General features: G+C 36.6%; 1 protein-coding gene across 1 annotated transcript; it reads left to right on the top strand.

Annotated features, from left to right (window-relative positions):
* Window positions 1-999: 999 nt before the first annotated feature.
* Window positions 1000-23933, top strand: LOC107591574 (proteasome-associated protein ECM29 homolog). The gene is made up of 45 exons (XM_016280767.1): window positions 1000-1099; window positions 1869-1999; window positions 2445-2561; window positions 2686-2804; window positions 3574-3720; window positions 3808-3973; window positions 4143-4282; window positions 4367-4445; window positions 4548-4667; window positions 4807-4892; window positions 5065-5140; window positions 5244-5293; window positions 5459-5525; window positions 5619-5741; window positions 5926-6029; window positions 6121-6244; window positions 6389-6469; window positions 9539-9758; window positions 9915-10006; window positions 10482-10616; window positions 10718-10859; window positions 11021-11193; window positions 11354-11455; window positions 12584-12707; window positions 12838-12983; window positions 13079-13133; window positions 13252-13366; window positions 13942-14010; window positions 14158-14275; window positions 14380-14547; window positions 14648-14727; window positions 14824-14929; window positions 15034-15081; window positions 15179-15297; window positions 15390-15540; window positions 16562-16627; window positions 16788-16877; window positions 16953-17019; window positions 17117-17208; window positions 17297-17363; window positions 17711-17902; window positions 20356-20567; window positions 20764-20807; window positions 22418-22610; window positions 22956-23933. The coding sequence occupies exons 1-45, from the start codon at window positions 1078-1080 to the stop codon at window positions 23109-23111; spliced, it is 5094 nt and encodes a 1697-aa protein (XP_016136253.1). The 5' UTR covers window positions 1000-1077; the 3' UTR covers window positions 23112-23933.
* The last annotated feature ends 290 nt before the right edge of the window (window positions 23934-24223 follow it).

Here is a 24223-nt window from a genome sequence, read left to right as displayed (position 1 = left end):
AGTATCAGAATACTTAAAATACAAATAAATGTCAGTTGTCACTCTGTATCTCCCCAAAATATGTTTTAGTAAGATGAAATATAATTTTATGATCAAAGCTCAAAACATACAATGCAATGCGAAACAATGACTAAGGAGAAATACAAATAAACTTTCCCCAAAAGCCTGATTTCACATGATTTTTCAACAAAAAAAAAAAGTATGAATAATCACGTCAACCTAAGTTGCTTTAGTTCATTAATTAAATGCTCTTGATATTGTTCTTGAAATATTAATAGCAGCAATATAAAAGTTATTCTTACATTTAGCAAAGCTTTGTTGATATTGATAATTCGATATCGATCAAATATGATACAGTATGCTTTATAGGGTTAAGCTTCTTAAATTTATTGAATAATAAATATTTTGCGTAATGAATGCATATCCTTTGTTAGGTGTGGTTATCTTTTTAATATAGGCAACTATTTATTTGCTTTGTACCATTTTTAACTGTATGAAGCTAATCTGCGTTTGTAATATTAATTAAATTAAAATTTAACAACTAAACTGAAAATTGAGAGAGAGAGAGCGAGAGAGAGAGAGTGAGAGACATATTTGAAAAATCAGCAAAACAATCCAAATTGAAAACTAAAAATGACAAAAATTGGTTTGATCAAGACTGCCAAACTATTCGCAAAAAACTGAGAACATTGTCAAATCAGAAACACAAGGATCCAAATAATGCAGAGAGCCGCCTTCTTTACAGTGAAACACTAAAACAATACAAACATACACTCACAACCAAAAAAGCACAATACACCCAAAAACAACTGGCAATAATCGAGAAGTCAGTGAACACAAACCAATTTTGGGAAAATTGGAACAATCTGAAAAAAACTGATCATGAAGAATTGGCAATACAAAATGGAGAAATATGGGAAAGTCATTTCCAAACATTGTTTAATAAAGTACAAACAGACACAAACTGTAAGCAAAATCAAACAATCAACCAGAGAGAGAGAGAGAGAGAGAGAGAGAGAGAGAGCGCGAGAGAGTCTCGATAGGAGTGGCAGTGCTGCTCGTGACTTCACTTCAAACATGGCCGCACAGGACGAGCTCAGTAAGTTTAACTCATTGTACATGTATTACTTCTTCATTACCGCATACTTGTTTTCAATACCCTTTTCATTATTGGTCACTCTAATGAAAACTGAGTTCGTGCTGTGTGTTTGTTTGCCTGTAGTTACATAAATAAATATTTGTAAAGTGAATATCAGTTTGGCAGCTAGCCGGCTAGTTATTTTTTACAGAGGCCCAATGCTCAGTCATGCTCTAAAATGAAAGTACCTCTTTTTGGGTTTGTCTCAATTAGAGGACACTACAACCTCTATTTACCGCGAAATTTGCGTTATCCAAATGCCATAGTGGTCCAGGCCTGGTTGCCATTTATTGACAGCGTGAGAAATAAGTATAACGTTATAGATAATAACCGTTAACGCTGGTTAGCAGCGAGGCTATTCTGGTCACAGGCTAACCAACTAGCGATTAGAGCGTCTGTATTTACAGGTTTTCTGTATTTAGAGTTAGTCTTATTTTGTGTTGTTCATTGCAAACTTGTTAAATATTCTTATGGTAATTTGATTTGTTTAGAGAGCCGCCGAAATGCACTCATGTCAGAGACATAATGCATTGCAGTAATTCTCAGTGTCTCTTTAATAAATCGTCTTATTAAAGAATAGACCTCTTATAATTAATCTATGACCATGCAGGAAGAATGTGAGAATTTTTTCATTCAAATCAATTTGAAAATAGGCAAGTTAGTGCTGTTTATTTTGAGCACACTCCATCTGGCACTTACTTTACTGCTTTCTCTTTGTTTCCCATTATAGACCAGTTGGAGCGTGTGTTTTTACGCTTGGGTCATGCAGAAACGGATGAGCAGTTGCAGGATATTATATCCAAATTCCTGCCCCCTGTCCTCCTCAAACTATCCAGTGCGCAAGAGGGGGTTCGCAAGAAAGTAAGAGCCTCAGTGAATGTTTTCACACTTGAAATTGTTGCATTTATGTCCATCAGTCGTCCTCCGTGTGAAAAGATGGATCTCAAAATCATACAGTCACTGTTGTAAAGGGTTCACATATGCAGAATGATCTTTTGCACATTATACAATATGGGAAAATGTTAATGTTCTTAATGCAAAATTATTATAAAATGTATATTGGAGTCCCTGTGTTGACTCATAGTCTGCTTGGGGATCCTTGGGACTGTAATGGTTGAAAACCATTGGAAGGATAATAGAAAAAATGAATGCTTTGTGCATGTTTATATGAGAGATGCATGTTCAAAACTCACTTCTCTACGCTGTTAATGTCGCTCCTCTAGTGATTCATAGTCCAAAAGTAGCACCCATGAGAGTAATTTCAAAAATCTATTAAAAATATGGATTTTATTATTGTCCTCTCCAGGTTATGGAGTTGCTGGTACACCTGAACAAAAGGATAAAGAGTCGACCCAAGATTCAGCTTCCTGTAGAAACACTGTTGGTTCAGTATCAGGACCCTGCTGCTGCATCTTTTGTCACGGTATGGTCATGTCACAATCACCGCTGTCAGTACTCAATGTGATTAACCTTGAGATGGGACGTGTTATTTATGCCAAGGTTGTATATTCCCTTATTATAAAGTTTGACTGTGTCTGTGCTCGCAGAACTTCACTATCATCTACATAAAAATTGGCTATCCTAGGCTGGAGGTCTCCAAACAGTGTGAGCTTGCACCTACTCTACTCACAGCAATGGAAGGCAAACCTCAGCCCCAACAGGATAGGTTAGTTTCAGCTTTACTTGAAATCAAACAAGGTTGTTTTCATTATTAAGAAAGAACTGGTTAATAACACATGTATAATAAATTATAATATTTTGTATTATGAAATGTATTTATTATTAATTATATACAATGCGGTTTAAAATATTGTGATCGGTAAGATTTTTTTTGAAAGAAGTGTCTTATGCTCACCAAGGCTGCATTTATTATAATAATAATAATAATAATAATATATTATAATAATAATAATTATAAAAAATACAAAAGCAAAAACTGTAATATTGTGAAATATTATTACAATTTATAATGACAGTTTTCTATTTTTATCTATTGAAAAATATAATTTGTTCCTGTGATGGAAAAGCTGAATTTTCATCATAATTACTCCTGTCTTCAGTGTCACATGATCCTTCAGAAATCATGCTAATATGCTGATTTGCTGCTCAAGAAACATTTCTTCTTATTATTATCAATAGTGAAAACATGCGCTACTTAATAGTTTTTTGTGGAAAATGTGATACATTTTTTCTTCTGGATTCTTTAATGATTAGAAAGTTCAAAATAGCAGCATTTATTTGAAATAGAACTTTTGCATTGTTTCAAAAATAATATTGAAGTAAAACAAATTGAATAAAAGCAATAATTTCTTTAAAAAAACTTTTGAATTGTAGTATATGCATATTATATATTTTTTTTTTTAAATATCTGTTGTTATTGCAAATATGTCAGTACTGAACAGTATTGATGTAGTCTGCCTCTTCTCTCTCTCTAGTCTAATGCATCTGCTGATCCCTACACTGTATCATATGAAATATCCATCAGAGCCATCTAAAGCGTCCCCATTTGTCCTGACGGAGAGACCCAGAACTGTACAACTGCTCTTAGAGTTCATGCTTGATGTTCTTCTGATGCCTTATGGGTATGTCAAGTAGATGTGTACAATAGGTTGTAGTTGGTAATGGTAATGCTGTAATCTCATTAACTCTATCTCTCAAATTATATCAAGGTTTGTGTTAAATGAGCCTCGTCCGGCCCCTTCGTCTCCACAAGGTGGATCTGGAACAGGAGCTGCGGCAGCACAAGGTCTCCCTCAGCCTCCTCCAGGAATGAGTGTTTATGCAGTTAAAAGAGTCATTGGAGAAGCTCAGTGGAGCCCAGAGCAACTGGAGCAGGTGAGGTTGCTAAGAAAATGTGTTGGAGGATATTTGCTGTTTTTAATGGGAGATGTTTCGCCTCAGTTCCATCTACACCAATAATTGTTTAGAGAATGAATGAATTGGAAAAGCCGCTTTACTCTTTCTGATTCTTCACTGAGTAACCGCCACATCATTGTGTTTGCAGTGTAAACTGGGAATTGTGAAGTTTATAGAGGCAGAGCAGGTGCCTGAGGTTGAAACAGTCATTCACTTAGTTGTGGCTTCAAGTGACACCAGGCACAGTGTCGCCACAGCAGCTGATCTGGAACTCAAAAGCAAGCAGAGGTGAGGCTCTCTGTGATGATGTCAAATGAAACCATGAGGTCTTGATTTTGAAACTCATCTCTTGTGTCGTGTTTTGTACTGCAGCATTATTGACTGGAACAATCCACTCATTATCAACAAAATGTATAAAGTTTACCTGGGTGATATTCCACTCAAAACTAAAGTAAGTATATGCATTAGACATGGTCGGTCTAATACCATTATTACTTTCATATTCAGTGACATACACTACATAAGGGGTGTGTGTGTTTGTGTTTTTACTCAGGGTGCCACAGTGAAACAGGAGCTGAAGCATGAGCCCGTCAGCACCAGAGTCAAGATGAAGATTCTGCCTCATCTTCTCCGCTCCAGACTGGCTGCTGAGTGCTTTCCTGCTAATATCCAGGTCAGAGAGAGAATGTTTGACAGAAAGAAAGTGAATGCAGCTGAGATGCATGTTGAAAGAGAGACAAATAGAGGCAGGCAAGCAGTAAGTCAGAACTTGTTCAACGGATCATCGTAACGGTGATTGTCTCTTTGTTTAGGTTGTTTATGATGGACTTTTTGGAGCGAACACCAACAACAAACTCCTGTCCCTCACTCTGCAGTTTGTACATCATATCTGTATGGTGTAAGTGTCAATGATCACTAGCAAATCACATGGAAAATCACATTTACTACAATACCAAACATTTTTGATAGCTTCCAATGTTGTAGCCATGTATGAATCCAGTAGTTTATTTTGTGTGCATTTGCATCAGATGGTCTGTCTGAGGTAATAATAATTGTGTTTTAATCTGAAGGTGCCCTGATAGCAACAAACCTTTGGGTTTGATGCTGCTGAATGGACTTACCAAGCTTATTAATGAATATAAAGAGGTATGAACCCATGCTGAACAATGTAGGATTTAGTTCTAAGTCAAATTTAGTGTTTTTCAGAAGTATCTGTCAAAGTGACATTCATTTATTATTTTATTATAAGGACCCCAAACTACTATGTATGGCCTACTCGGCTGTTGGAAAACTTTCAAGGTAATATAAACATTTTATAACCAGCTAAAATAATATATTTGAGCAAACAATATATATATAATTATTATTTTTTTCAATATTATTATTCATTTAAATGTTATTTTGTATAACTAAAAATTCATGTGTAAAATGTGTATATTCCTTTTTTCCTCTTTGCTATAATAGTCGAATGCCTCAGCTTTTCACAAAAGACATTGCATTGGTACAGCAGTTTTTTGAGTCCATGTGCAAGGTTTGTTTAATACTCATTTTGTACAGTAGTTATCCAGTTATTACTGCATGACCTGTTGTAAAATCTTAACCTAGTTTCTCTCAATGAAAACAGGAGGATGCTGATGTACGATTGGCCATACAGGAGGCCTTGTCAATGATGGTGGGAGCATATGTACATCTTCAAGGGGCGCTTCTGAACCTAATGGAAGCACTTGTGGCTGCATATATCACAAAGGTTTGTTATTATTATTGCAAGCACCTAGAAAGAATAAACAAACGTCTCAACGTTAAATATGAAATTACACGCTTGGACTCAAAGTTGGGTTAAATACCCTGTTGTATCATTAAGTTTAAGATTAAATATAAAGGAAAAGTAATTTACAGTGTGTAATGTTTTGTTGCTTATGGTTTTGTGTTAGCCGGAGGTACAGGTGCGTCAGATAGCGATGAAATTTGCCATCACAGTGTTTGCTCCTGATCACGTAGCCTCTAGATATCTCTTACTGCTGGCTGCAGGAGATCCGTGAGTATATACTTACACTTCCTGGAGTTCTTTCAAGTTTTCAATTAAGCGTTGTCATGAAAGATGTACATCATATGGCCTGTGTTTTTAGTCGTGAGGAGGTGTCTGGGGAGGCTCGGCGAGCCCTTCGGTCTCTCCCCTCTACGAAGACAGAGAAAGAGGGATCAAGGCCCATGCCGTCATTCCCTGAGATGGTCAGCTACATCCAGGAAAAGGTGGGGTGTTTCAATTTGTTATTACTTAATTATAACTGATGTGTCATGACCCAAAATGGGTCTCAGCTCTGTTCTGATGCTAAATGCAAATAATATAAAATGCAGGTAATATAGAGGCTGATCCTTTGTTATTTTGTGTCATAGGCTGCACAGAGATTGAAGACTCCTGCCAAATACATTGTTGGTACTTACACTTTGCCTTTTAATCCTGCCACATTTGGAGAGGTAAATTAACAGTCTTTAGACTTAAAGGGATAGTTCATTCAAAAATGAACATTTTGTCATTTACTCACCCTCCACTTGTTCCAAACTTGTATGAGTTTCTTTCTTCTGCTAAACACAAAATAAACTTTTAAAGAATGTTAATAACCAAACAGTTGACGGTAGCCATTGACTTCCGTACTATTTTTTTTTTCATACTATTGAAGTTAGGGGTAATGAAATATCGTGTTAATTAGGGGTGTTGCAATATACCGGTATTGGCGATATATAAAAATGAATAGTACACATAGGACAATATAACACAATAATCCAGCGCCATTATGGAGCGCTAAACTCTCACATGTAATTTTGTTTCATTCAAGCTCGACGCAGGATAGTCCACAAGCGAGACTCATAGGAGTAAAAGAACTTATGACATTCCGGGAAATCCTTGTAGGCATCCAGCTATCGTTGTAGATGAGTAAAATGCAGAAAGAAATGTTTTATCTCAGGGCTCCAGACTAACATTTGAGAGCAGTGGCACCAGCGCCACTAAGTTCTACAGATGGTGGCGCCAGGAGCAGATTTGGTAGCGCTGGGGGGTGGTGTGTGGGAGTATTAAAATATAGATCATTTAATTATAAAATTATTATTGTTTTGCAAGTGCAGTTACTAATAATATTTCATGTTCATTTCTTGTTTATTTTTCTTTTGTTTATTGTTTATACAGATTTGACAAAAGCACAAAGCTTGAGTTAAGATGCATACAAAATTCACTTTTATTATCAACAGTAACAAGTGCAAAATCAAATTTTTATATAGAAAATTGATATATTCCACTCTTAATAAATGTACCATTATTCTTCTAGTATATGAAACTGACCAACTTCAGTGATTGTGTGATTTAGTAGCAAATTGAAGAAAAGTTTGTTTTTCAAGGCACTTTGTGACTTTTCTTACTTCATACACAAAAAAGTGTAAAATTCTGACAATCTGATTTCTTGATGATTTTATATTTTATAATAGTGATTTTATAATTTCAAAATATATAGAAAAAGTATAAATTAATGACTAGCAAGCCAGTAAGTGCTCCTCTGCTGCTGTCTACTGGTTATAATTGTGTTTTGATGTATTTTTTTAAAGGGGTCATATGATGCTATTTTAAAGATAATTATTTTGTGTATTTGGTGTATCACAAATCCCGGAAAATATGCGTTGTAGTCCAAACGAGTCGTTCATTGTAGTTTTTGAAAAGTGATATCTGTTAAATAAAATATCTCCTTTTGAAGTGGAGCTTTGAGCTTTGTAACTTTGCAGATCTTTTTTATGCTCAAACAGCAACATTACAAACTAACTAAAGTTGAAAAAGTGAAAAAGCATAATAGGACCCCTTTAAACTAATAACAAAACAAATTGTCATAGCAAAGTCGGAATTGAAATTTTTTTTTATTTAAGAAATAGCCTTTGTGCACAGCCAACCTTGTATTCTTCTAGGTTCAAAAAACTGTCGTCCATAAAATGCGTTGCACGAATTCGACCATCTGGGTTGTGATGTTCTGTTGTAAATAAATCTTAACCAATGATTCCTAATTGTATCTACTTCCGGAAGGGCAAATAAAGGGCTTTTGCTTTCGCACTGATACACAGCATCTCCCTGACATGGCTGCATCAACACTACTGCTGTTCCTGAAACCACGCCTTCTTTCTTTGCATGCACATTTGGGCAGCATTATGCTAATATTTCCACATAGTGACATAGACATGTGGGGGTGTGTTAGAACGAGCCTTTTTAGGTAGGCGTGGCTGACTCATAACTTTTATATCTCTTTGGATTTGAGACTTTAGTCTTTGCAACCTTACAGATCTTCTTTATGCACCAAGAGCTTGTAACACTCCAAAGAGAAAGGAAAACTTGAAATCGCATCATATGACCCCTTTAAATTTTACTATATTTTGGTCATCCCATTAAAAATAACATTCAAACTGGATCATAGAGCTTTAAAGTGCTGGAAATAGTTGTGTGAAATGCTTGAAAGTCATTGAAAAGTGCTTGAATTTCTCTCTCAAAAGGTTGTACAAACCCTGAAATGAATGATGTAATGCATTCGACTATTTCTACCACAACACCATGGTTAAAGTTAGCGTTACCGCTTCTGGTTTCCTGACGTATGTCAGCGCTGTTAATAACCAAAGTCCCTTTAAGCTATTCTATAGTCTTTGTTATAATGGAGAATTCTGAACAGAATTTGAATGATTCTCACTAGATCTCACAGCAACCTTATCATTGTGAGGCGAATTCAAACGCTTATCACTGAATCTCACAGCACTGTTGCATCTGTGCAGTAACAGAGTCGCGAAATCAACTTTGGCTCCCGAGTAAAGCTGTTCTGAGCTCGTACAAGTTTGTTTGCGTCGCGGTGAAGACAGTCAACAAACATGTATATGTTTTATCTGTGTTCTTCAAGCCATCTCAGGTAATTTAATAAGGATATGTATTTATAAAGTAATGCTAATCGACATAGCATTTATCAATGTATTAAATACTATAAAATATAATTTCTGCCTCATTCTGTGATTAAGAATCAGTTCACAGAAGGAAGTTATTTAAAAAACTCGTTTGGAGTAAAAAAAATTTATTCTCAAAAACTGTTGTACTTTGATGCTGTAGTAAACTAAAAACGGTTAGCATTTTAGTCTCTTCTGTTTAGTGTAATTGTTCTTTTTGTATGCGATGGTGTGATTCATTGGTCAAAAATAATGATGAATTTGACTGATAGCATGGTTTATTTATTTGTTTATTTTTATTTCTCAAGATTTCTATATATACCGCTATATATCGTTATTGTGAGTTTTTGTGGCCCCAATAGTCGTGTAGTGAAAACTCTAATATCGTGACAGCCCTAGTGGAAGTCAATGGCTACCGGCAGCTGTTTTGTTGAACAAGTGGAGGGTGAGTAAATGATGACAGAATTTTCATTTTTGCGTGAGCTGTCCCTTTAAGAATTCTTTCAAAAGTTTATTTCATTAATAAACATGCCACATGTATTTTTACTTGCACAATGGCATCTCTTTATTACTCTTTTGTTTCCACAGATAGTTCTTTATCTGAGAATGTGTTTAGCTTATAGTGCTGGTGCCACATCCACATCTCAGAGCCTGATGGACATGCAGGATGATGCCCCTCTTATCGGACGCTATGTTCAGTCATTACTGTCCAATGAAGCTTCTCCTTCCTCGGCCACTAAAGGAGGAGAGGCCAATCCAGTTCACATATACATGGCCTTACTGCAACAGCTGCTGTCAGCTGTAGGGGGTGAGGAGTTTACAAATTATGGCTTTTAAGAGGGTTGGGCAGTATGATTATCTAAAACTGGCATTACTACATATATGGAATATACATAATCTACAGGAAATAGATTAAGTGGATTATTGTAGATTTTATTTGTTGTGATATTATTCATTAATACAGGTATCCCAGTGATGTACTGTCTTTTGGAAGTGGTCTCTGTGTGTCCAGAGAAACTTACCCCCAACTTTGTTGACAAAATCGACTGGATTAAAGTAATTATTATATTGCATTATATTATATTACCATTAGGTAAGGTGAACCTAAGGTTTGGTGTCAGTGTTGTTGTTTTTTTTTTATAATTTTTTTTATTCAGCAGTGATGCATTAATTTGATCATAAGTGACAGTAAAGACACTTCAATGTAAGATAAATAAATAAATGTTCTTTTTAAGTTTTTGTTCATCAAAGAATCCTGACAAAAAAAAATGTATTACAAAAATATTAAGTAGCATTTGCACTGATAATAGAAGGAAAAGTTTTTTTCAGCACCGAATCAGCATATTAGAATAATTTCTGAAGGATCATGTGACACTGAAGAATTCAGAAAGAATTTTTTTTTTCAAAAACATAAAAAATCTTAATGATCCAAAACGAAGTGTATATTATATTATATCCTCCAGAATGAAGACTGTAAGTATGTCTGACCTAAAAATTGTAATTTGGTTAATTAATAATGTTTGTTTTGCAGGGTCTCATGAACACTAATAAAGAAGACATGCGTGAATTGGCAGCACAACTGTACGCTGTAGTTGTTTCTACTATGTCTGGAAATGAGCTTAGAACTGCTGTACAAAACCTGATTAAGACAACAAAAGACACACATGTATGTTTAAAGTAGTGTAATGTTTTTTAAATTGAGAAATGTATCACATATTTGAATTTTTTTTATTTTTTTATTTATTATTTTTTTTTTTTAACTTTAAGAGTCCTGAGACTCAGCATGGTGCCATCTTGGCTCTGGGCTACATGGTGGGCAGATACATGAATAAGAGGCGGAGCCTAATGCCTACTGAACCCACTCCCAAAGAAAATGAGGAACTAATTGCCATAGCCACAAAAGCCATCGGTAAATGATTTATTTATCGGAAAAGTGCCTTTTCACATAGAGTTTCACACATGACACTTGATATTGGGATGCTCTTGAATAACACAATGAACTTTGTTTCATTAGTTAACTATTGCAACAAAAACGTAAAATTATATACTACCAATGTGTTTGTCTTGCAGGTTCATTTTTGGATAGCGAGTCTCCTCTGTTGACTGTTGCTGCTGTGACGGCATTGGGAGAGATTGGGCGTAACAGCGTGTTGCTGATACCAGCTGATGGAAATGGCTTCACTAAACTCAGTCTAGTGGATAATCTGCTTGCCAGGATCCCATCTGGAAAAGAGACTGGCAAGGTAAAACAAAACACACACTCTGAGTGAATGATTGTGACCGTATTATTGATGTGTGCATTCTTCATCCAAATACAAGCTTCTGTACAGATCAATTTTCACACTGTTTCCTCAATGAAATGAAGTGTTTGTGGTACTGATTGTCTGCTCTTTGTGTTGTCAGATGAAAGAACGTGCCATCCAGACTCTTGGGTTTCTGCCGGTGGGAGATGGTGAATTCCCACACCAGAAGAAAATCCTCCAGGGCCTCATGGATTCAGTAGAGGTAATGTGATGTGTCATGAAGAAGGTCATAACATTTCAAGCCAATATAAATGATGTTCTTAATTATACCTTTTATTAATTCTAAATAAAATACAAACAAATGATTTATTGTGTATTACAAGTAACATTATTTACTATGTATGCGTAATGTGTTTTGTCTAGGGCTGCCAAGTGATTAAAATTGTTAATCTAATTAATTAAATGATGTGCTGATTAATTAATCGAATGCATCAATTCTGGCTGATAAATTACCTCCCAAAAGATCATTTAAAGTCATTATTGTGTTAAACGAGAAAAGCATTGAATAGACATTACAAAAAGTACCTTTAAAAAATAATATTGATTCAACATAGAAAAAAAATGAATATTGAAATAGAAAATTATTATTAATTTTTTACAAAAATGAAATGGTACTCTAAATATGTAAATAAAACTGCCAGTAAGTGGCAACAAGTCATTTGTTCATTAAGCCAATTCATTTAAATGGCTGATATTTATGAATTGGTCAATGAAGCATTGCCTCACTCGATTTGTTCAAAACTTGGATTTATTCAGTAACAAAATGCTGTTGTGTGTTGCTCAAGATGTGGCTTTGTTTGGAACTATTTACATTGGTGAAACTAAGCAAAAACAGACAACACTGGCAATATTGTCTCAAAAATGTAACACGAGATTAACTTCTTGTTTAGTGAGCTGTTGTATAAAGTCAAATCATATTTGCAATCGTGCAGATATTCAGGGGAAAAAAACAGCACTCTTGCTCGTGTGATATTGCTAAACTGCTATATATCATATGATCTAAATATAAGACAAAAACCCATACAGGGACATTTTTTGCTCTCATATCTTGAATTTTAGGGGCATATAACTGGATTTGAATAGACTACATTACGCAGTCAGTCGCATCCTGCATCACATTCATTAGCAACTGCTTGCAAAGATGACATACAGGTCTGGGCTGTTGAATGCATTAATAATTTTAACACATTATATTTTCCATAATTAATGCCTTAAATCGACAACCCTATTTTTGTTAAAATGAATTCATATTAAATAAATAATATGAAAAAAATGATGTGGCCATTTCTTCACATTTATTATTCTTAAATGTTGTGTTGGGTTTCTTTAGGCCAAGCAGGTGGAGCTACAGTTTACAGTAGGAGAGGCTTTAACTAATGCTGCTATAGGAAGCTGCTCTGGAGCTGCCCGAGATGTGTGGACTTGCACAGATGACCAATACTGCCCGCCTGACAGTAAGTATGTGTGGGAGAGATAGAGAGAGGGAACAAGGGAACACACTTGTCTTACTTGTGCATACATGACTTTTGGACAAGCCCTGATTCAGAGTTGTGCACTTAAATAATTTCTTTCTTCCTCTTTCAGATGTGAAGAATAATGATATTGTGCCCTGGGTTTTGAACTCTGTCTTGTCAAAATATATATCAAGTCCAAACCCTCATGTTCGGCAGGCTGCCTGCATATGGCTCTTGTCTCTAGTCAAGAAACTCAGCCATCACAAAGAAATCCAGGTAAATACATACAAAGTGCACTCCCAGTCTCATTCACACATACAAAAAAAAACATTGACGTTGCAAAGCATCTGTTCTCTCTTTGCCTCTGATAGTCTCATCTGAAGGAGATCCAGACAGCCTTTATTTCTATCTTGTCTGATCCAGATGGTGAGTGACATACTGCTTCTTTATGATACTGCTCTTGTAAAGGTCCCATTACATTTTGACAGTCTCTAAAGTTGGGGAGCTTGTGGGCAAGATTGATAGTTATGATCTGTGTGTGTAGAACTCAGCCAAGATGTGGCATCTAAAGGACTCGGGATGGTTTATGAGCTCGGAGGAGAACAGGATCAACAGGAATTGGTATCAACCCTTGTGGAAACTCTCATGACTGGTAAAAGGTATTAATAAACCAGTTTATTTCTGGTATTCCTTTTATTATTATGGACTTTTGGAGTATGATTTGTCATAAATTGCATTATGAAGACTTACCAAGCCCCTGAATATGAATCAATTACTCTATATAGGCTACTAACCAGATGCAGACAGCATCTGATTTATTTTTTATTTTTTCAATGAGCTACATCACAGAATAATATATCTTGGGCTAGGGCTGTGCAAAAAATCGAATGTGATTTTCATGCGCATCTCGTCAATAATGGTGCTCCTGTGATTAGTAGTAAATCTGACAAGCTATGCAAAATTGCGTTCAAAATCACAGGCGATTCATTGCCGATTATGAACGCTATTTTGTGTAGCTTGTCAGTGAACTACGGCTCTGTGTAGTAAATGCCGCTCCATCTGAAAGCACATGCTGGAGATTTACTACAAATCACAGGAGCGGCTTTAGTGACGAGATGTGCATGAAAATCGTATTCGATTTGTTGCACAGCCCTATCTTGGGCACTTGGATACATTGCAACGTGTATGATTCGCTCCTGACTATTTTGATAGCTTTGAGATTTTATGTTTTCAGAGCCAAACATACCGTCTCAGAGGACACTGAAGTCTTCCGGGGGGAGTCCCTTGGTAAAGCACCTGATGGGTACGTCCTTCTTTTATTATATTTCAGATGGTTTCAAAACATTTTAAGGGAGTAGGACTTCACAGATTTGAGAATGCATTTTTAATGAGATTACAGGACTAGACGTTTTCTTTCATCGTATATTGTTTTGATCGTTTACTTTGGTAGACAAGGACTCTCAACCTATAAGGAGCTCTGTGCATTGGCTAGTGATCTAAACCAACCGGATCTTGTTTATAAGTTCATGAATCTTGCCAATCACCACGCCATGTGGAATTCCAGGAAGGTAAACTATATTAACCATGATGTGATTGTTTATAACTTGGCAACTTATTATTCAGAGCCTTTTTCAGTAGCATGCAATGATCGTTGACTCTTCCTGTACTGTAGGGGGCAGCATTTGGGTTTAACATTATTGCAGCTAAAGCAGGTGAGCAGCTGGCTCCTTTCCTGCCTCAGCTGGTTCCCCGTCTCTATAGATATCAGTTTGATCCCAACCTGGCCATCAGGCAGGCCATGACTAGCATCTGGGATGCTCTGGTCACGGATAAAACCATTGTAAGATATTATTACAACTCAGAATCATGAATTACATTGCTTAAAAGATAGTAGGGACACAGTATTGTTATTACAATTATATTTTGTTTATTTTTGACAGGTGGAAAAATATTTTAAGGAAATTCTTCAAGATGTCATTTCCAGCCTCACTAGTAACATGTGGAGGGTGCGGGAGTCAAGGTAAATTGTCTAGATATGCTTGAAAGAACCTTGATTTCCTCTCTTCTAGATTGGGTTCAAATCATCAGGGCCCTTTTATTTATTAATTTTTTCCAGCTGTTTGGCTTTGAACGATCTGATACGTGGAAGGCAGGCAGATGAAATCATTGACCGCCTGTCAGAAATCTGGGAGACTCTGTTTCGGGTCCTGGATGATATAAAGGTGATAAATAAAAGGCTGCTGTATTTTTTTGCGGTGTTCTGTGTGTGCTTGTTTGTAATCTACAGCCGGTTTCATTTGACCGTCTTATTTGTTTCCTATTGTAGGAGTCAGTTCGTAAGGCGGCAGATCTGACTCTAAAGACTCTCAGTAAAGTGAGTTGCAGCACTGAATACTGGATATTCCAATGATTTCCCACTCTTGAGACCTCATCACAGATAACTGGTGTGTGTGTGTGTGTTTGTCCAATAGGTGTGTGTGCGCATGTGTGAATCAACAGGTGTTACTGCTCAGAGGACAGTGGCTGTGTTGTTGCCAACTCTGCTGGACAAAGGCATCGTCAGCAACGTAACCGAAGTGCGGACTCTCAGGTAAGAACACATGCATTGACCAGCCACATGCACACAAACCATAATAAATCTTTATATTCAGAGTAAAAGTCTTGAGTATTGCTTTGTTTTAGTATCCAAACTCTAGTGAAGATCAGTAAAACAGCTGGCAGCCGTCTGAAGCCCCATGCTCCTCGACTCATCCCGGCTCTGCTGGAGGCCCTGAGCGTGCTGGAACCACAGGTGCTCAACTACCTCAGTCTGAGAGCCACAGAGCAGGAGAAGGTGAGCCGCTCTGTGATAATCTGGTATGGAAGACTAGACGTCAAGTCACTTTTGTTTATATAGCGCTTCATACAACTGAGATTGCTTCAAAGCAAATTCCCAGTATTAAACAGGAAAGTAACGGAATCATTGATGCAAACTTGATCAAATATGAGGCAAGTCCAAATTTTGTTATAAAGCAGCGCTAACAAGACAATAGTGTCTGTTGTTCCTGCTCTTACTAATTGGAACATACCATTTACAAAAAAAATAACTATTGCCTCATTTCATTCCAAAGATGTGATTATTGCACATAAACATTTCCATAAATTGCTAAAATTAATCATTTCCCATCAGGTTTGTGCTTCCGTGTAGGCCACTCTGCTAAAATAGGACATATAAACAGCGAACCCCAAATAAATATTGTGAAATAACCAATACACAAGAACAGTATGAACACAGTAAAATACAGTGATGGAGGACTGCAGTCTCTCCATCACACACTTAAACACAAAATGAAGGAATCAATTATTTATATTCTCTTATTTAGTCAATGTATAATTTATATTTATGCATTTTTTATACTTTTTCTTTATATGTATATATATATATATATATATATATATATATATATATATTTGTATTTTTTTTGTAAATAGACATACCTTAAACTCTACATTTAATTCATGTTTAAGGATGTGGTTAAATGTAACAAATTTGTAAAAAATAATAGTAATAAATCATTATCCAAAATGGTCCAAACTGACAAATAAATAGACATATTTAAAAGTTGATTTAATTTGTTTAAAATGTTAGTTAAATGTAATAATAAAATAATACTTTTTATTTTAGTTTTATTTATTTATTTATTTATTTATTATTTACAAAGCGAGTTTGTGTTTATCCAAACAATGGCCAATATAGAGCGTTTGAAAAGTGCCATTATTTTTGGTATTCCTTTTGTTGACATTAGTTATATAGATGTTACACACCTCACGTTCTGAATGTACTGAACTCATTTTCACATTTCCTTCTATGGCAGAGTGCAATGGATGCCGCAAGGTTAAGTGCAGCCAAGTCCTCTCCTATGATGGAAACCATTAATATGGTAAGACACATCAAGTTTATCCTTATGACGCGTTAGCTACATTCCAAATGGGTAATTACAAGAGCATTTAATTACAAAAACACATCTATTTGCATGTAGCCACATTTACAAGTGTATTTTTAGACTGCAATGTTTATGTGTGCTGTGTTTGTGTTTTTAGTGTCTACAGCACTTGGATGTATCTGTCTTAGGCGAGCTTGTTCCAAAACTTTGTGATCTACTAAAGAGTGGAATCGGACTTGGAACAAAGGTACACATCCTGCTCGATTTTTGTCAGTAATGCACTTTTGCTCCCACATGCTGACAATTGTATGTGTTGTTGTAGGGAGGATGTGCCAGTGTGATTGTGTCATTGACAGTGCAGTGCCCTCAAGATCTCACACCATATTCAGGTAACATGTACTGACAGATCAGAGGGGTTATACTGTTTTGTACATTTATAAGTCTTATACGTGTGTTACACATGTTTTTCTTGGTCTTGTCTCACAGGTAAACTCATGAGTGCACTCCTAAATGGGATCAATGACCGTAGTAGCGTTATTCAGAAGTCATTTGCCTTTGCCATTGGACATCTGGTCAGGGTATGAAAACACACCTTGAATACGTATGTCAATTGAACCTAATGCAACTACAGAGCTACAAAACAATACTCTTTGTTTTCCCCATCAGACAGCCAAAGACGGCAGCGTTGAGAAGCTTCTGCAGAAACTGAATACCTGGTACCTGGAAAAAGAGGGTAGGAAGACTTAGACTTTAAAGCAATAGTTCACCCAAATATGAATGCCCTCATGTCCTTCCAAACCCAAATGACTTGACTTTCTTTGGTCGAACACAAAAGAAAAAAGTTGGCGTTGTGCTATGTAAAAGAGCAGCTTGAGCATTCCTTCAAAACATCTGTTTTTGTGTTCCATGAAAAACGGACAGTCATAAGGTTTTGGAATCACATGACGATGAGTTAATGATGACCACATTTTAATTTATGGGTGAACCGTTCATTTAATGAAGAGGATTTCTCTTGAATAATAAGAATTGTGTAAACCCTTGTGCTATCTAGATTTGTGAAGTGTTTTCTGTAATCCTCAGAGGCACTATACAGGTCCTCATGTTGTCTGGTGGTTCATGCCATCAGTCACTACAGTCCTGATGTGTTGAAGGCTCATGCTGGAGTGGCTCTGCCGCTGGCATTTCTGGCCATGCATCAGGAGCCCGAGGAAGAGAAGGGAGAGAGTGCCGAGGCCAACCTGTGGTCTGAGGTCTGGCAGGAACATGTACCTGGTAGGTTAAGATGCACAACCCTTGGAGGAGAAAAGATAGTTTTGGAGATGAATTCATAATATTTTGAACGACCTGAAATCAAATCTTAAAAAAAAAAAAAAGCAGTCTTTTAACCCTTTACGTTTTTTCATTGGGTGTGTAAAGATTTTATTTTAAAGGGGTCCTATTATGCTTTTTCACATTTTCAACTTTAGTTAGTCTGTACTGTTGCTGTTTGAGCATAAAATAGATCTGCAAAGTTACAAAGCTCAAAGTCCAATTCAAAAGGAGATATTTTATTTAACCGAAATCACTTTTCAAAAACTACAACGAACGACTCGTTTGGACTACAACGCATATTTTCCGGGATTTGGGATATCACAAATATCGATGAATGGGATGAGACCTGGTTGAGCTGCACTAGAGAAGGCAACGAGTGTTATCACTATGTCGGAGATACGCTAACTTTCCCAAGGCAGATGAACTTAGAGTGGTTACAATCATGCAGGTTTAAATCACGCTCAAATTGATTTGATTTTGACGCAATATTTACACTGAAGCATGCAGGTAAAGGTAAGGTAAGGGGCGTGACATTTCTCGACCAGGCGCCGAGTGGAGCCAATCACAACCCACACTGGCCCAGCTAACCAATCACAGCACATTTCGTATTTCAGAAGGCGGGCTTTCATTTGATACAGGAACTATTCGAGCCGTTCATGCCAGACTGGGGAGAGAGGTGTTGTAATAATGTAAAATATGTGAAAAATAATGTGTTTTTCGAACAACCTAGTATGAGAGCCTGTTCTAGTACACCCCCAAAACAAAATATAGATTATTAACTATACAGATTTTTTTCATATCTAATCAAAATTGACTTGATTTTATTAATATTTTAGTTATAATGTTGATCAAAACCGAAAGAAGTCTCTTATGCTCACCAAAGCTGCATTTATTTTATCAAAAATGAAAAATTAAAATATTATTAAAATAACTATTTCCTATTTTAATGCATTTTAAAATGTAATTGATTTCTGTGATGCAAAGCTGAATTTTTTGTATAAAATTATTAAAATAACCATTTTCTATTTTAATGTATTTTAAAATGTAATTGATTTCTGTGATGCAAAGCTGAATTTTTAGTAGCCATTACACCATTTTTCCTTCAGAAATCATTCTAATATGCTGATTTGTTGCTCAAGAAACATTTCTTCTTATTATCGTGCTGCTTATTATTTTTGTGATGCACAATATTTTTCATGATTCTTTGGAATAGAAAATTCAAAAGAACTGCATTTATATGAAACAAATCTTGTTGCATTATAAATGTCTTGTACTGTCAATTATAATCAGTTTAAAGGGGTCATGAACTGAGAAATCAAAATTCCCTTGATCTTTTGACGTATAAGAGGTCATTGTGCTATAAAAACAAACTAAGTTTCAGATCTCAAAACCTTCTGGTTAGTCTAAAAACAGCTTATATTGAAGCCAATCTGCCAAAACGACAGGTTGTGGAATGTGCCACTTTATGACATAATATTGTTGCTAAACCCCGCCTCCACAGAAGAAGATCAGCGCCTGCTTCTACAGCACTGCCTGTTTAGCCCCGCCATCGAGAGAGGGAAACGCAGGTCTACGCAGAAACCAAACGATAAAGATGCTCCTAAGACAAGACACTGTGAAGTGCCAAATTGTGGAAAAACAGTCTTTGCATTGTCTTCTTTCTGATCCCAACATTAGGAAAGAGTGGATGAACTTTATTTTTAATGAAGATTAAAGTAAGAAAGAACTAGAATCAGTAAGAACTTGGTCGTTTGTTCACTTCATTTTACCGCGGGTTCATTTTCAAACAAGGCACAGCTCGACGCAGAGAGATTTTCAGAGAGATTAAAACTAAAATACGATGCTGTGGTGACTATATTGGATCCGACAGTAATGTCGCACCACACAAGTGTGAGGAACTGTTTTTATTATGTGGTCACTATTGCTTTGTCTGTTATTACAGATCGTTTGATATGAACTGAGTATTTATAAGTTTTTAACCACAGCAGCATCCCTCTATGAAGGATGTAGGCTGACAAACATACACAACTGTTAGCCAATCATAGCAGTGGGCGTTTACTTCTGAGTCTACGATCCGCCACGGCTATTCAAACAGAGCGTTCTGATGAGGGGGGTCAAAACAGGACAGAAAATATATTATCAAGATTTTTACCTAGAAAAACATCTAAGTGGACCTCAGAGAACAGTACAAAATAATAAAAAAAGGCAGTTCATGACCCCTTTAATGTATCTTTGTAGAATAAAAGTATTAATTTCTTAAAGAATAAATAAATAAAAATCATACTGACCCCAAACAGTAGTGTACTACTTATTAGAGTGTGTTAGGGTTAGCGTGAGGGAATTAATTGACTCTAAATTATAAATGAACATGGTTCTCCCAATTTAGCATTTTGTTTTGTATTCTGTGTTTTTAGGCAGCTTTGGTGGAATCAGATTGTACATGACTGAGCTCATAGCCATTACTCAGAGGGCTCTGCAGTCTCAGTCCTGGAAGATGAAGGCTCAGGGTGCCGCTGCCATGGCAACTATTGCTAAGCAACAAACGGGCTCACTGGTGGCACCTCACCTGGGCATGGTGTTGAGTGCACTGCTACAGGGGCTTGCAGGACGCACCTGGGCAGGGAAGGTAATATACTCTCTCTTTCTCAAACATGTGCTGAGGGACAGACTTTATGCACCTGGGCTAGGATTAATAATACTCTGTTTGCGCTGGAAGCAGACAAACATGATCTCATGGTCTCAGTGGATCTCAGTGGTTGAAACTGATTTCTTTCTTCGTTGTGTTTGTGGCTGCTGAAGTGTAATGGCTTGTATGTTCACAGGAAGAGCTGTTGAAAGCGGTTGGATCTGTAGTGTCTAAATGCAGGTTGGACTCTACTTTCGGTTTCTTTCACACACTTGCGATGTTTGGCAAAAAAAAAACCTTAAAGGAATAGTTTACTCAAAAATGAACATTTGCTGACATTGTTCTCACCCTCAGGCCATCTATGATGTAGATGAGTTTGTTTCTTCATCAGAACAGATTTGGAGAAATGTAGCATTGTATCACTTGCTCACCAATGGATCCTCTGCAGTGAATGGGTGCCGTCAGATTGAGAGTCCAAACAGCTGATAAATACACAGTAATCCACAATATTTTTATCAGCTGTTTTGGACTCTCATTCCGACGGCACCCATTCACGGCAGAGGATCCATTGCAGGGCAAGTGATTTAAAGGAAATTTCTCCAAATTTGTTCAGATGAAGAAACAAACTCATTTCAGATGACCTGAAAAGGTTAGTTCACCCAAAAATAAAAATTACCCCATGATTTACTTACCCTCAAGCCATCCTAGATGTATATGACTTTCTTCTTTCAGACGAATACAATCAAGAGTTATTTAAAAAATCATCCTGGCTCTTCCAAGCTTTATAATGGGAGTGGATAGTAGCCCAAAATTTAAAGTCCAAAAAATGTAACCAATCCATTATAAAAGAAGTCCACACGGCTCTGGGTGGCGATGCATTTGTGTAAGAAAAATACCCATATTTACAACTTTATAAACTTTAATCTCTAACTTCCGCTAACTGTTGTACGCATGCTCACGAGAGAGTGGCGTCCAGCGGATGACGTAGCACAGTAGCTTAAACTCTGGTGAGAATATGCTAGTCTCGCCAGAAACAAGTTTTGTTTACAGCAAAGGAAAACCAGTGTCCTCTTGGCTTATATTGAAACCCTCTGACATTTTTCTTTACAAATCCTCGTTTTGTACTACTAATTCGTGACCGGTGTTTTGTTTTGCTCTCTCCTCTGCGCTTCCACATTCGTCACTTCCGCCTTCGTCACCGTGCTTGCCTACGTGCTACGTCATCCGCTGGACGCCACTCTTGTGAACACACGTACAACAGTTAGCTTAAGCTTGAGATTAAGGTTTATAAAGTTGTAAATATGGATATTTTTCTTACACAAACGCATCGCGTCGCTTCAGAAGGCCTTTATTAACCCCCCGGAGCCGTGTGGACTTCTTTTATAATGGATTGGTTACATTTTTTGGACTTCAAATTTTGGGCTACCATCCACTCCCATTATAAAGCTTGGAAGAGCCAGGATGTTTTTTAATATAACTCCGATTGTATTTTTCTGAAAGAAGAATGTCATATACACCTAGGATGGCTTGAAGGTGAGTAAATCATGGGGTAATTTTCATTTTTGGGTGAACTATCCCTTGAAGGTGAGTAAAATTTCAGACAATTTTCATTTTTGGGTGAACTATTCCTTTAAATATATGGCAATTTTTTTAATGTAGTACTTGCCTTAAGAGGTTTACATAACTTTGATTCTTAATATTATGTTTAGCCTTATGGTGGGTTGTGCAGAGCATGCTGAAAAACCAGAACTCACAGGAAAACAGAAAACGATAAGCCTCTTGCTGATTCTGGGTTAATAAAACCCATGTACATTCAGTAACTTTTCATATACGTGTGGTTCTGTCTGTAGTGTGGAGCTACAGAAGCCTGCAGCAGGTCAGCCGACGTTTAGCGAGGTACTGGATCTGGTGCTGAAGGAATGTAAGAAGGAGAGTCTGGTTTATAGAATGGCGGCTTTACGCAGTGCAGCAGACATCTTGGAATCAACGCAGGAGGATCGTTTTCAGGAAATCACCGACATTGTGCTTCCTCTCATTAAAAAGGTGCTGCAAACCCTACATGCTCACAGTAAATCTTTCCTTTTTTTTTCTTTTTTTTAAGCTTTGGCATTTCATCCCAATTGACTTACAGTCTTACAATATTCCTGAAAGTGTTTTAATGATTCAGTATTTATTATTATTATTATGAAAATCGTGGCCAGGACATGTCCCGTATAAATGGCACATATGGCCACCCTAACTATAGTGTCTATGAACTCTAAAATGACCATAAAACTGACTTGAACAACTTTGCAGTTCAAATAATATCAGTTTTGACAGAAATAAAGTTAAAATGGTTTGCGGGTATGAAAGGTTGGATCGAAACCTTCTCACTAATAAAATTGATGCTGTTTTATGTTTGTAGAGAGTGATCAGTGGGAGTGTCTGTTCGAGAGAAGTCGGCAACAGCTTCAGCGTTCTTTAGCTACAATGGAAACAGACAACCGTCCAGATCTGAAGGACAAAGCCCAGACAATGAGAAGAAAAATACAAGCCCTGCCATGAATAACCTGCCCAAACACACACGCACACACTGTCCTGAGGGTTGATTTGAGAATCTCCACCGTATGTTTCAGTAATAATCCTCACAGCCATGTCACATAAATATATTATGCCATTATCTCGGCACTCAAAACAACTCAGTGTAGGCCATAGACCTTTTTTTTCCATGTGTAAATGCTTTTACCTGATGCTATAACTAATGTGCAAAGACTACATTTGGCTACAAGGAGCCTCATCATGTTTTGCTTAGACATTTTCACCAACCATTTTAACCTTGTTAAAGTCTCAGTATGTGCAAGTGTGATTCCTTTCATCTTGGGTTGGTTTTTTTGCTCAAGATACTGGAAATCATGGAGATTGTGAAGCAGAAGGCAAGAGACATCAGGGCCAGAACAGCCCTTGTACATATACACTGAATTACATTCAAGGGGTTTGAGTGATTACTGCATTTTTCTATGTTAAAAAAATTCATGAGTGAAGATACTGATTGAGAACTGTCCATATAAAGTCAACCTTTTGCTTTCATTCATTCAGTGCTGTTAGAAAAGGAGGCATCACAAAGTCAAGCAAAAGGGACAGGGATCTGTCCATACTTTGAATAAAGTGGAATGTTTTTAAATGAGGATTGGTGTAACGGTATTAAACATTAAAGGCAAGTTTGTAACATGAATGGAATTGAAACCTCAAATCTGCGTTTGTCCATGTTTGCACGTGTGAAAATATATTTTCTGTAATGAAATCTTTGTAAAGAGGCATGTTATACTGGGTCTCATCTCACCCTTTGTGCCCTTAAATGAAGAATAAAGTTGTGCACATTTTTTGGAGCGGCTTTGTTAGTCAAATTTAAGTGAACATTCACCCAATCTATTTTCTTTATGAAAATCTGTGAATAATTAATCCGTCATTAATCTTTTTTGTGTTTAATTAAAATAGAACTAAACACTTTTCCCTGGTGATGTACATTAGACTGATTCAATCATTTAATTTAATAATAGTAATTTAAAACTTAAACCCGATATATTGGATGGATTTACAAAATTCTCATTGACAAATGAATGTCCATGATTCAGAACTACTGGATAAATGTCTAGAGAGCTTTACAGTTAATATCCGGC

This window comes from Sinocyclocheilus grahami, unplaced genomic scaffold (genome assembly GCF_001515645.1).
Source record: "Sinocyclocheilus grahami isolate Dianchi unplaced genomic scaffold, SAMN03320097.WGS_v1.1 scaffold143.1, whole genome shotgun sequence".
NCBI classification, from domain to species: domain Eukaryota; kingdom Metazoa; phylum Chordata; class Actinopteri; order Cypriniformes; family Cyprinidae; genus Sinocyclocheilus; species Sinocyclocheilus grahami.
This window is presented reverse-complemented; position numbering and strand designations above follow the sequence as displayed.

Coding starts and splice junctions, on each gene's coding strand:
- LOC107591574 (XM_016280767.1), top strand. CDS start 1,078: ATGGCCGCACAGGACGAGCTCA. Junction 5,141..5,243: donor TTATTAATGAATATAAAGAG/GTATGAACCCAT, acceptor TTTTATTATAAG/GACCCCAAACTACTATGTAT. Junction 11,456..12,583: donor GCCTCATGGATTCAGTAGAG/GTAATGTGATGT, acceptor GGGTTTCTTTAG/GCCAAGCAGGTGGAGCTACA.